This window comes from Abramis brama, assembly GCF_963993115.1.
Source record: "Abramis brama genome assembly, chromosome: 15".
NCBI classification, from domain to species: Eukaryota; Metazoa; Chordata; class Actinopteri; order Cypriniformes; family Leuciscidae; genus Abramis; species Abramis brama.
In genome coordinates, this window is record NC_139977.1 from 4,683,018 (window position 1) to 4,696,260 (window position 13,243).

Below are 13,243 nucleotides of genomic sequence, written 5' to 3' on the forward strand. Positions count from 1 at the left end.
TAAAAATAAAGTGTTTTGCTTTTTGACAAATAAAGAAAAATTAACATAATGCGATTTCTGCCTTCTCTCTGTCAGTAAACTCCCATTTGAAACGCGTTCGAAAATGATCTATAACTCCGCGAAAATTCAGTCAAACAGGCAAACAGACCCACGGGCATAAAGCTTGAGATCGCATCTTTTAAATGAAGTCATTTATATAAAAAACAAATATTCTCAGCTTCTGTATTCTGTATAAAAAGAGAGCGACTCCTGTCGAGCTCATTACGAGCTCATTCACAGTAATGTGACCACTCCCCGGAGAGCGCGTGCTATTCAAACGCAAATTCTGAGAACTATTTCAGAGCTGTGAAACGCCCACATCAGCTGTAAACAAAGCGCGTCGCGACTCCTCGCGAGTGAGACATTATAGCCTACCTTATGGAGAAAAGATTCCTCAGAACAGTGCTGATGAGGAGCAATATCTCCTGAAATGAGGAGCAGATTCCGCTGAGGAGTGAGGTAGGCTGTTTTCTTTTCTCACGTGTGGAATAACGTTATGGAATAACGTTAGTGTAGGCCTATGTAAACCGCAAAAAGATGAATCGCATTTCTATAATATGACTCGCCTTTCTGTGAGATGAATGAAGGGGACATATTTGTAAAGACTGTTTAGCCTAAATATGAATCGCGCGTCTGTGTGTGAAAGAATAAACTGCTTTGCTATAGCCTACTGAGATGAGTAAAAATCGACTGGAATATGTTGAAATAAAATGTATTTGTATAAGCAACGTATTAAACTGCAAAAAAAATACTATTTTTGTCAAAAATAAATTCATAGACTAAGATGTTAGATGTTCCAATGTTGGCTATATTCAAACTAATGAATACATATGATAAAATGTAGGCCTATAATCTTTTTTTTTTTTTTTTTTTTTTACAAAGAAAGAGTACACTTGAAATATTGTTGAAATTGTAATTATTGTTGTAATTGTAACATTTTTAATAAAATAGCAAAACATATTTACAAGAGAGATGTAAGCGAAATCTTAAATGGTCAATATAAGTCTTCTTCTAAATACATCTTTTGTCCTTGCATTGTGGCTCAGACAGTTTCACACCTGAGTGAATGGCTCATTATGCAGAGTGGGTGGGACATTCATAATCTAAGGTGTAAACTACTCCTCCCCCTCGCATATTGGCTTTCCAAGCAAAACCTGTTTTACACCATTTAAATCAATGTATTTTTTTTTTTTGTGAACGATAAAGCAAGACTATTTTTACATCATTTTGAAGCTAGAACTCAAAGGGACAACATCCATTAGTCAAAAGTCTTGTGGACACATATTTAATATGTGTTTTGTGGTCTTAATTCAGCAACTTTCATTTTAATTTTTTCCAATAACCACGCATAAACATTATTCTCTTAAAAATACAAACATCTACATACACGTTGCTCGCATATTATGGTAGCCCTGTTTGTGCTATATAGAGTGAATTTACACCTTTGCCATTAACATGTTTATAAATAACTGAAAAAAGCACAAATGTCAAGGCATGTCAGAACATCTCAAGTACCCCAAAAACAGCTTGGTCCCCAGAGGGTTAAAAAGGCGTATGATAATTTGGGCAAATGTGTAAGCTAGATGTATGCTTTTATAATAAATTGTCTATCTATCTATCTATCTATCTATCTATCTATCTATCTATCTATCTATCTATCTATCGTAATAATGTATGATTTGCAAAAATGAAAACTGCTGCTTCTGTGTAGATGAGAGAATCAAAGTGTATGCGCGTTGTGCACACGCTACATTGATTATGGCCAGGCATGCGCCCTTAAAATAGCATATGAATAACATGCGCAACGCGCCACTGACTTTAAACAATTTTTTCCTGGTTAGTGGCGCAATTGTTTTCTAAACCTGCAAAATAGCATGAAGGAACGTTTGCGCCGGAACACGCCTCCTTTTTTGCACTGAACCGCCCAATGAGCGCAAGTTCATTCCCTAGTTTAGCGACGTGCTTCTGTGGAGGGAAAAGCGCGCTTTGCGCGGGTGCAAAATAGGAATGATACATGCGTCGGTGTACAAAGTCAATTGCGCTGGGTGCAAGATAGGGCCCTTTGTGTCAACTTGCATTGGCCTCAATCAAATGGGTAGGGGACCTGCAGGCATTTTCGGTCGATGAAGTGTGCCTAGAATTCGGGGGGGCTAATTCTCACGTGATCCTGAGACCCAGGCCTGGATACGTGCCCAAGGTTCCCACCACACCCTAACGTTTAGCCTACTTTGCTTAAATTTTATGCAATAAAAGAAGCCTACATTTGTTTCAATTCTAAATTTGTACTGTAATTTCAGTATTGGGATTATGAATTTGTTTAACTACAATGTTTCACTTGAATTTATCTGCTGGTCAGTTCTCAACGAGCCACGTCAGATTACGCAATAGAGAGAATAAACTGACACTTTTAAAAGTCTGTGATTGTAGCGCCTCTTAGCGGTAAAAGGCAGCAAATACACACCCCAAATAAAAGTATTATTCTGGTTGAGCACCAACTGTAGGGCTTGACATTAACACCCGCTAAATGTGGGTGTATTTCAGCAATGGCGCGTAACGCAGTCACTCCTACTAGTCAAGTTGGCGGGTTGAATTTTATATATAATATACAGCATGCATTTTTTTAAAAAGGCATTTGAAATAAGAAACTAAGTGCAATGTATTGTTGTTAAAATATTGATTTTTCGATACATATCGATACTGAAATATCTGAAACGCTTCCAATACTAATTTTCCACAGATAGCAGCTGCGCTTTCTCGCTCTCTCATCTCTCTGACGGCAAAATCCATTCACTCACTCGTTTCATTTGCATGTTGCAACCTCATGCTAAATGCTTTATTTTATTTTTTTACATCAATATGCACTTCATACCTCTTAATGAAAAATCAAATAACATATTTTTGATAACATATTTGGGATAACTGTGAAAATGCATGTCAGAGTAACAACTAAGCCTTGAGGTCAAAGGAACTGTGTCAAGACAGATCATGGGAAGACTACAAACACAGCGGCCAGACGAAAAGCATGTTTTTTTCAGAAGCAGGGATTAAGGGACTGTTCATGGTAGAAAGAAAGGTGAATGCAACAAAATACACAGATATCCTTAACTAAAATCTGGTTCAGATCACTCAGGAGCTCAGACTGGGCAGACCTTCCAACAGGACAATGACCCTAAACACATAGTCAAGACAATGTAATAGTGGATTAGGGATGACTCTGTGAATGTTCTTGAGTGACCCAGTCAGAGCCTGGACATAAATTTAATCAAATATCTCCAGAGAAACCTAAAAATTGCTGTCCACCGACAGTCCCCATCCAACCTGACAGAGCTTAAGAGGATCTGCAAGATATAATGGCAGAAATCCAGGTGTGCAAGGCATGTCACATTATAACCAAAAAGACTTTATTCTAAAAGGCTGTAATCGCTGTTAAAAAGTCCTTCAACTAAGTACAGAGTTAAGGGTCTCAATACTAATGCAATGTGATATATGAATCAGCTTAGAGAGTGCAGGTGGAACCAGTCCTATTTCAACCTCTCATATCTAGTGTCTGGTGTTCCCTCTGCTATTGAGGTGTGTGGTTTCATCATGCCACGATCTAAAGAGTATTGTAAGGCCTTCAGAAAAAAGAAAAAAAAGAAAAGAAAAAAAAAGGTTGTGGATGCCTATGAATCTGGCAAGGGATTTAAAAAGATCTCCAAATTATTTGAAATATATCATTCCATTGTAAGGAAAAAAATATCAGACCTATTGAAGTGCTCTGGACAGACAAATCAAAGATAGAGTTGTTTGGGCACAGTAAAAGCAGACATGTTTGGCACAGATCAAAAACAGCTTTTAAGGAGAAGTACCTCATACCAACTCTGTAGCATAGTGATGGACATGTTATAGTTTGTGGTTGCTGCCTCAGGGACTGGACAGCTTGCATTTATTGATTCAACAATTAATTCAACATCATATCAATGAGTGCTTAAAGAGAACATACTGTAAGGCCATCTGTCCAACAGTTGAAATTGAACCAAAAGTGGACCTTTCAACAGGATAACAATCCTAAACACACTAGCAAATCCACCAAAGAATTGCTCAAAAAGAAGAACATAATGGAATGGCCCAGTCAAAGCCCAGATTTGAATCCTGCTGAAATATTGTGAGGAGATTGCAAATGGGCTGTACATACAAGAATACCTTCAAACACCTTGCAACTGAAAGAATATTGTATGGAAGTGTGGTTAAAAAAGGCCAGATGTCAGTGACTGGTGGACAATTATGAAAAACGTCTACAAGAAGTTATTTCTGCTAAAGGGGGCAGTACTAGCTAAGCCAGGGATGTACTTACTTTTCCCACAGAAGAAATTCACAATCTACTGATATTTCTGTTGAATAAATTATTGAAAAAGCTTGGATCAACTTTATTAATAGGCACTGTTTCAAAGAGAATCAAATGTTTGCTTGTCCAAATATGTAAAAAAAAGCCAACGATTTCCATGGGATGTACTTATTTTTTTCACTACACACACACACACACACGCACACACACACACACATATATAAATATATATATATACAGTGAGGAAAATAAGTATTTGAACACCCTGCTATTTTGCAAGTTCTCCCACTTAGAAATCATGGAGGAGTCTGAAATTGTCATCGTAGGTGCATGTCCACTGTGAGAGACATAATCAAAAAAAAAATAATCCAGAAATCACAATGTATGATTTTTTAACTATTTATTTGTATGATACAGCTGCAAATAAGTATTTGAACACCTGAGAAAATCAATGTTAATATTTGGTACAGTAGCCTTTGTTTGCAATTACAGAGGTCAAACGTTTCCTGTAGTTTTTCACCAGGTTTGCACACACTGCAGGAGGGATTTTGGCCCACTCCTCCACACAGATCTTCTCTAGATCAGTCAGGTTTCCGGGCTGTCGCTGAGAAACACGGAGTTTGAGCTCCCTCCAAAGATTCTCTATTGGGTTTAGGTCTGGAGACTGGCTAGGCCACGCCAGAACCTTGATATGCTTCTTACAGAGCCACTCCTTGGTTATCCTGGCTGTGTGCTTCGGGTCATTGTCATGTTGGAAGACCCAGCCTCGACCCATCTTCAATGCTCTAACTGAGGGAAGGAGGTTGTTCCCCAAAATCTCGCAATACATGGCCCCGGTCATCCTCTCCTTAATACAGTGCAGTCGCCCTGTCCCATGTGCAGAAAAACACCCCCAAAGCATGATGCTACCACCCCCATGCTTCACAGTAGGGATGGTGTTCTTGGGATGGTACTCATCATTCTTCTTCCTCCAAACACGTTTAGTGGAATTATGACCAAAAAGTTCTATTTTGGTCTCATCTGACCACATGACTTTCTCCCATGACTCCTCTGGATCATCCAAATGGTCATTGGCAAACTTAAGACGGGCCTTGACATGTGCTGGTTTAAGCAGGGGAACCTTCCGTGCCATGCATGATTTCAAACCATGACGTCTTAGTGTATTACCAACAGTAACCTTGGAAACGGTGGTCCCAGCTCTTTTCAGGTCATTGACCAGCTCCTCCCGTGTAGTTCTGGGCTGATTTCTCACCTTTCTTAGGATCATTGAGACCCCACGAGGTGAGATCTTGCATGGAGCCCCAGTCCGAGGGAGATTGACAGTCATGTTTAGCTTCTTCCATTTTCTAATGATTGCTCCAACAGTGGACCTTTTTTCACCAAGCTGCTTGGCAATTTCCCCGTAGCCCTTTCCAGCCTTGTGGAGGTGTACAATTTTGTCTCTAGTGTCTTTGGACAGCTCTTTGGTCTTGGCCATGTTAGTAGTTGGATTCTTACTGATTGTATGGGGTGGACAGGTGTCTTTATGCAGCTAACGACCTCAAACAGGTGCATCTAATTTAGGATAATAAATGGAGTGGAGGTGGACGTTTTAAAGGCAGACTAACAGGTCTTCGAGGGTCAGAATTCTAGCTGATAGACAGGTGTTCAAATACTTATTTGCAGCTGTATCATACAAATAAATAGTTAAAAAATCATATATTGTGATTTCTGGATTTTTTTTTTTTAGATTATGTCTCTCACAGTGGACATGCACCTACGATGCCAATTTCAGACCCCGCCATGATTTCCAAGTGGGAGAACTTGCAAAATAGCAGGGTGTTCAAATACTTATTTTCCTCACTGTATATGATGCATTTTTTTTTTCATCACATGAATATGAAAAATTAGTGGAGAGAAAGTCTCACGGGTCACTCACAGCTCTCGATTTCCAGTGTGCAGTTCTGCTCATCTAGTGGGTATCTGCGTAAGTCCATCATGCAGGCGGCTGTGGTAGTAATCCTGTGCACACAGAGGGTATAACTATTAGTCACAAGCAACTATTTCTCTAGAATCCTGTACTTCATAGACCCATGTCTGTGCTGGAGTCAATTACTTCCAGCATATTCTTTCACATTCCTTTTTTTTTTGTTTGTTTTTTTTTGTTGCATTTTCACCTATTTCATATTTTATTCCTGTAATGTACTTTCAAGGAAAATTTTGTAAATTGTATTATGATGGTTTTAAAAATTGGTTTCATGTGCCCTCTAAGGGAGCATCAGTTTGGCTCACTCCAGCTGAAGGACATAGCACTTTTCAGTATTCTGAAGGGTGCAAGGCATTCTGTTTACAACTTTTACTGCCTGAATGGCAGTAAAATGAATGATTAGAAATTAAAATTTTAATGCCTGAAGCATTCTGCACAAGGTTACCTTGATAATAACAGCAATATTCATGTTTTTTAGCTGTTAAGATTGTTGTGGACAAATTTATGTAAATTCAATTAAGTCATTCAAATTGATGGTATTCAAATTTAAATTAGGTCACTGATTCTTGAGAGTCGGGACAAAACATGTCCCACATAGAAAAGTCTAATTTATAGCAAAAATTAAGAAATTCATCATGATTGACATACTTACAAAGTTGAATCTAAAGGAATTGTATATACCTATCTGATTTTTAGAATAAACCTTTTTATCTTTTTGGGGAAAATTTGTTTAAATGTATGGTCTGTGGTTAGAAGGTCCATGTTATTGCACTTGTCTTCAGCAAGAGGTCACAATATTAACCATCCCAAAAAACTTTAAAAAAGCTCTACAATTGTGAAAACATATATATCAAATAAAAAATAAGGGGTATAAATATAAAAAACAATGCATTAAGTGAACATCAAACAATATTTTCCATAAAAATCTGCCTATTAAAGTTGTGTCCTCAGTTTCTGTCAACTCCGTCAGATTTTTTCATAAAGCTCTTTAAATCAGGAAATAGCATGGTCAGCTATATCACTGAGGACCCCTTTTCATCTCCCTGCCTGTGGTGAATGCAGCACTACCACACATGCTCTGGTGCGTTTTACATTTTTTTATATTTTAGACAAACAATGTCAATATTCCTATGGTCACAGCTGCACCATGTCAATACCATCTTTCTGTTAACATACTTTTTTTAAACCATAGTGGATTGAATTTAAGCATTTTAGTGAGGTTATTGGGACAGCTAGCAACTGAGGAAAAACTACCTAGCTGCAGTGTACAATACATGTTTTGGAGGGAAAATACATGCCCTTACGTCAACTCCGTCAGGTTCTATGTCTGACGGAGTTGACCTGTAAGCTGACGGAGTTGACAAATCCACCAATAACCTCTTAATGTGCGAATATAATATTATTTGTGAATATAGTGAAGGGTTAAGCTGTTATTTCAGGGTTTTATTTACACATAAATGCACATACATAGCATGCATTACATTATTTAACCATACGCATCTGACTTGTAGATAATGGGCAGGCAGTGGTCTGCTTATTATTGTGTAACGTGTAACTTGCCAGCACTTTAATATATATATATATTTATATGTAGAGACAGAGATAGAGAAATGAGAAGCCAGTGTAGGGCTGGGCGATATGGGCAAAAAAATTTATCACGATAATTCTTTTTTATATCAGTCGATATCGATAATTATCACGATAAATGTCAAATCTTTATTTCTTTCAAGTTTAAAGGCAGATTTTTGCTCCTAAGTGAAAGCTGTAGAAAACAGAGCATTAATTGTGGTTTTAAACTACTCTTTATTGTCAGAACATATCAGGACAAACACTTGCCAAACTGGTGAACATTTCACAAATCTGAGGTAAAACATTCAAACATTTTTTGTCAACACCGTCAGTTTTTCCGTCAACACCGTCAGTTTTTCGTCAACACCGTCAGATCTTCGTCAACAGCGTTGGATGTATGAATGTTTTTGTTATTTTTTTGGGGAAAAAAAATATTCTTCCTTCAGTTTATGTTGTTTTTGTAATAAAGGACCATTTGATCTACATCCTCTTATGTTTTATTTATTTAAGGAATTTGTTTTTACAATATTGAAATTAAAATCAAAGTTTGAAAATGGAAATATTTAGAAATCTGAGTTTTCAGAATAGTGTGACATCACGGTAACACTTTACAATAAGGTTCCTTTATTAAACATTAGTAAATGTATTAACTAACATGAACTAACAATGAGCAATACATTTACTACTGTTTTTGTTAATCTTTGTTAATGTTAGTTAATCAAAATAAAGCTGTTCATTGTTTGTTCATGTTAGTTCACAGTGCATTAACTAATGTTAACAAGATTTTAATAAAGTATTAGTAAATGTTGAAATTAACATTAACAAAGATGAACAAATGCTGTATAAGTGCAGTTCATTATTAGTTAATGTTAACTAATGTAGTTAACTAATGAACCTTATTGTAAAGTGTTACCGACATCACAACTTAAGTTTATATATTGTAATTTTTTTACATATCAGAGTAACTAAACACTATTACAATATACTTCAGAACTTTAGATTCTTGTTGGATTTGAAGAATTAAAATTGTATACTTTTTAGTGTGTCTGACGGAGTTGACACAAATCCAGTTCTGAAGGGAAACATGTTTATTTGTTAAAAATGTGTTTTTATTAAGAACCTGTTCCTTTACATGGTTAAATAGCTAAGACCTTTCTCTGCAGAAACATATAACTCTAATTGATATAGTGTGTATTTAAAAAAAAAGTTTTTTAAAACGTGTTTTGTCCCGACTCTCAAGAATCAGTGAGGTGCATAAAAACAATTAAAGGTTTTAAAATCCCAAAGTAGAATAAATAAATAAACTCAAGGTTCAGAGTAAATCATGAGCTAGCTACCTGAATAACATGATCACGCAGCAAATTCAAAAACTCTTCGCTAACAGCTTTGCAGATCCAATCCAATTACTGGTGGATAAAATAAACCCAATGTTACATAATGCTGGGTAAAAAACAAAACAAAACGAATCCTCAGACAATATCATGTTCACTCAGGAATATGTGGCATCGGTGTTGAGTGCAAGACGTTTTTTTCAGTGGCATTTTAGAGTACTAAAATGTGCTTTATTTATAGCTGTGTAGAGAACTACTCTAAATTAATTCAACCATGTCACTACACTTCATTTTGATTTCATGACTGTTATGTCTAAAAACTTTGTACTTTTAGTGAATTAAATAGTTCCTGTCTTCCTCTTCAAAATAGAAAGTATCTAAAGAGGGTTTGAACTAAATAAATGCGTTTTCAGCACTGCAAACATTTACTGCAGTGGTAGGTGCAAGAGAAATCCTCTTGCTGGGAAGGATAGATGAGCGAAAATCCGTGTCCTAGTTTCCAGTCATACCAGAATCACCTTGCCTCCATGTCATAGCAAAGTGGGAATACCAAAGAAAAGAGGGCAAGCAAGAGGGGTATTAGTATCTGCTTTGATGTATACGCTACAGTATATTACATTTAATAGTCCAGGAGCATCTGACAAAGACTTGCCTTCAGCTACTAGTACACTCTCAGAAATAAAGGTACAGTGAGGGTACAATTAAGTACTTTAAGGTACAAATTTCACAAATGTGCCAGCAAAGGAACAAACATGTATCCAGCTGAGTACCAAAAAGTACCTTTCCAAAGAAAAGGGGTACACAATGAAATATGCATGGTGAAAGGTACATATATGTACCCTTTGAAAATGTACATTGTCATATAAAGTAATAATTAAGGTACAACATTCACAAATGTACCATTTAAGGTCCTTTCGTGTTCCCATGGGTACACAACCTGTAGGGTACAAAAAAGTACCTTATTCAAGTCAAAGGGTACACTTCCTGTGGGGTACTAAGAAGTACTTTTCAAGTTACAGGGTACACAATCCTCTGGGGTAGCAGCTACTTATGTGTGCCTTTTCTAAGACTGATAGAGCCTTTGTCATAATTTGTAAATGTGGTATGCTGAATAATCCTCTGTGATAAGTGCATAATTATTGTCACTATCAGTTTTCGTAAGTATTTTCATTTGTTTCTGCTAAGGGATTATTTACAGATTTATACTCGATTTTTATAATTATTATCATTATTGTTTTCATTTAAATAATTGTTGCATATATTTTGCATATATTTTGGCTTCTATAATAAGCACTATTGGTTCGAATTAATTCAATATATATTATTATAGTTAAAGGGATACTTTAGTAACCAAACAGTTAACTGGACCCATTAACTTCCATAGTACATGACAGAATTTTCATTTTAAAGTGAAGTATCCCTTTAAGATGGATGTGTGTGCTTGGTTGTGCGGGCGTGGGCGCGGCTTGCCTGCATTTAGAGAAGGAGTTCTCGCGATACGTTTCATTCAAGATAAAGCAACGCTGATGGTCGCATCGCTTAAACTTGTTAATTATCATCCTTTACAGGTAACGAATGTATAAAATGCACACCATCATTGTTTTAGATAGATCTTCATAAGAAGGACTGTTAACTGTATTGTTTCCTATGTATATGAGACTGTTGAGTCTGTAAACTGTTTATAGTGTTAACGATCTGTGCTGCGCACATAGCAAACGTGGTGTGATTAGCGCGCGCGCCGCGAGTTATGCAGAGATAAAATGCGGAGATAAAGTACCGAGTATAGTGTTATTCTGCATGTTTTATGTTTTCCTTTATTCATTAATTCTGTGTTATGAGTTTATTTCGTGCTGTTTCACTGATAGTGAGTATGTATGTGACGTCATGAGTATGTAGTCGAGTGAACTTGGATGTACATCAATGTCATGAATGGAATTTGAGTGTTTACATGAACAGCATGTAAACAAACAAATCGTCAACGGCGAAATAAAAGCCTCTTATTTACGAGACCGGTCTGAGAGACAGCGGGGTCTCTGAGCAGGACTGGCCGAGCGACGAGCTAGCGGCCGGGGCAGGCGCCTGCTGGCTGTCGCCTCACATGGAGCTTCTCAACTCCGAAAACTTTGAAGCAAATTGTCAATTCGGCATCAATTTTCACAAGACTGCCTATATTTGAAATCTAAACAGTTCTTTTCTCGCCTAAAACGTTCTCATAAGTGAATTTAGTGATGAAAAAGATGGCGAAAATTGTTAAAATTGTCCTGTTGTTGGTCTGTCTAATATTATGACTGGCTGTTTTTTTGCGCCGTTATTCGCGTTCTAGGTCAGTGGTCACGCCTCTTTCTTTCACTCGGCACGGCAGTCGCTGGAGCCTGCAGGACGCTTGACAGCTCAACAATGGCCCTGCCAACTTTATCCTCAGATGAGCTGACCCAAACATTGAGAGAAGGTGGTTTAACACTGACAGAAGTTGAAGCGCAGAAATTCAGAGGTGAGTAATACTGTCGTTAGCTAACGTAAAGTTACATTTAAGTGACACTTGCGGCCCGCTGATTAAAGTTGGCTGCACGTTAGCTACAGTTAGATCGAACTAACATTATATCGGGACTTATTTGTAAGTTACCACTAACGTTCGTTAGCTAGTTGTAAAGATTGTAAAGAAAAAAGCATAACGTTAGCTGACGTTTGCCAGCTAGCTTAGAGTTCGGCTACAGCTCAAACGTTTTTCAACATTGTAACTTACCCCCTTTGAATTGCTTTTTTAAGCCAAGTATCCCCTAACCAGTGCAAAACATTTTTGGTAGAACTTTTTTTTTATATATAAAGAGGAAGAATACAGCCCCGATATTTACTAAACAGCCTTTTTAAACAAAAAACATTTAAATGCTATATTTCAAATGTAGAATCCATCACTTAATTCATTCATTATTATAGTATAATTATTGTAATTGTTATATGTTATATGTTATAACATAATAATATAATAATAATATAACATAATATAATATAATATAACATAATAATATGTTATATGTTATTCATATACTATTCATATTCACTGAATACTATTACTATTAGTAATACTATTACTATTACTATTACTACTACTACTACTAATACTATTACTACTAGTACTATTACTATTACTAATATGTATATATATATATATATATATATATATATATATATATATATATATATATATAATAGCAAACAATACTATTTGAACTATCCTCCTACGTACAGTCGCATTGTAAACAGTGGGGCGGTACTTCTGCCGGCGCCGGCGTGACCTTTCAACGTGATGACGTAGTTCCCTGTCCGTTTGTTGATCAGCTCAATCCGAACTATTGAAGGTAAAAAGTATAAATTATAATTTTTTTTGAAAATGACCCATCGTTTCGCTAGAAAACAACCTCTTCTTCAGCTGTGATCGCGTACAGCCCATTTAAACACTTCAAAGACTTTTGAAACTGCATTGATTTGGACTTAAAAACGATGGTAACCAATGAAGTCCATTGTTAGAAGAAAAATCCAGAAATGTTTTCCTCAAACAATTTCTCTCCCACTGAGGAAAGAAAGACATGGATATCTTAGATGGCACTGGGGTGAGTAAATTATTAGGAAATTTTCATTTTGGGGTGAAATAATCCTTTAAGCATACAATGAACACTCACAGTAGCTTTTAGTCAGTTTAAAGCATTATGTTATGTTATGTTATGTTATGTTATGTTATGTTATGTTCTTGCACTGCAGTAAGTAATGCATTCATAAACTGATTCTGCCGTAAGTAATGTATTCATAAAGTGATTCTCTATTAAAGTTGCTTAAATGTGAAAATAATTGTATTAAAGTTTATTGCAAACGAAGATTGTGGTGTGCGGTCGTTATTCTCTTTCCAGCATTTTAATTTGTACAGTTTAACTTCTTTTAAATCATTGATTGTGGGAAAACAAAACACTGCTTTCTTTTGCTCTCATTCTTTTCTATTTATCAAGGACATTTTTGCCACTT

The 13,243-nt window shown here is 36.4% G+C and overlaps 1 protein-coding gene and 1 long non-coding RNA gene across 4 annotated transcripts in view; one reads left to right on the forward strand and one right to left on the reverse strand.

Moving 5' to 3' along the window:
* Positions 1 to 13,243, forward strand: part of LOC311097791 — a 260,798-nt gene that overhangs the window by 117,753 nt on the left and 129,802 nt on the right. The window lies entirely within an intron of this gene.
* The window catches only part of gabrb2b (gamma-aminobutyric acid type A receptor subunit beta2b), a 143,248-nt gene that overhangs the window by 41,066 nt on the left and 88,939 nt on the right, over positions 1 to 13,243 (reverse strand). For all 3 annotated transcript variants that reach the window (XM_084137643.1, XM_084137642.1, XM_084137644.1), the window contains exon 5: positions 6,282 to 6,364. In XM_084137643.1, coding sequence (XP_083993769.1) covers positions 6,282 to 6,364 — 83 coding nt within the window. The remainder of the gene's footprint in view (positions 1 to 6,281; positions 6,365 to 13,243) is intronic.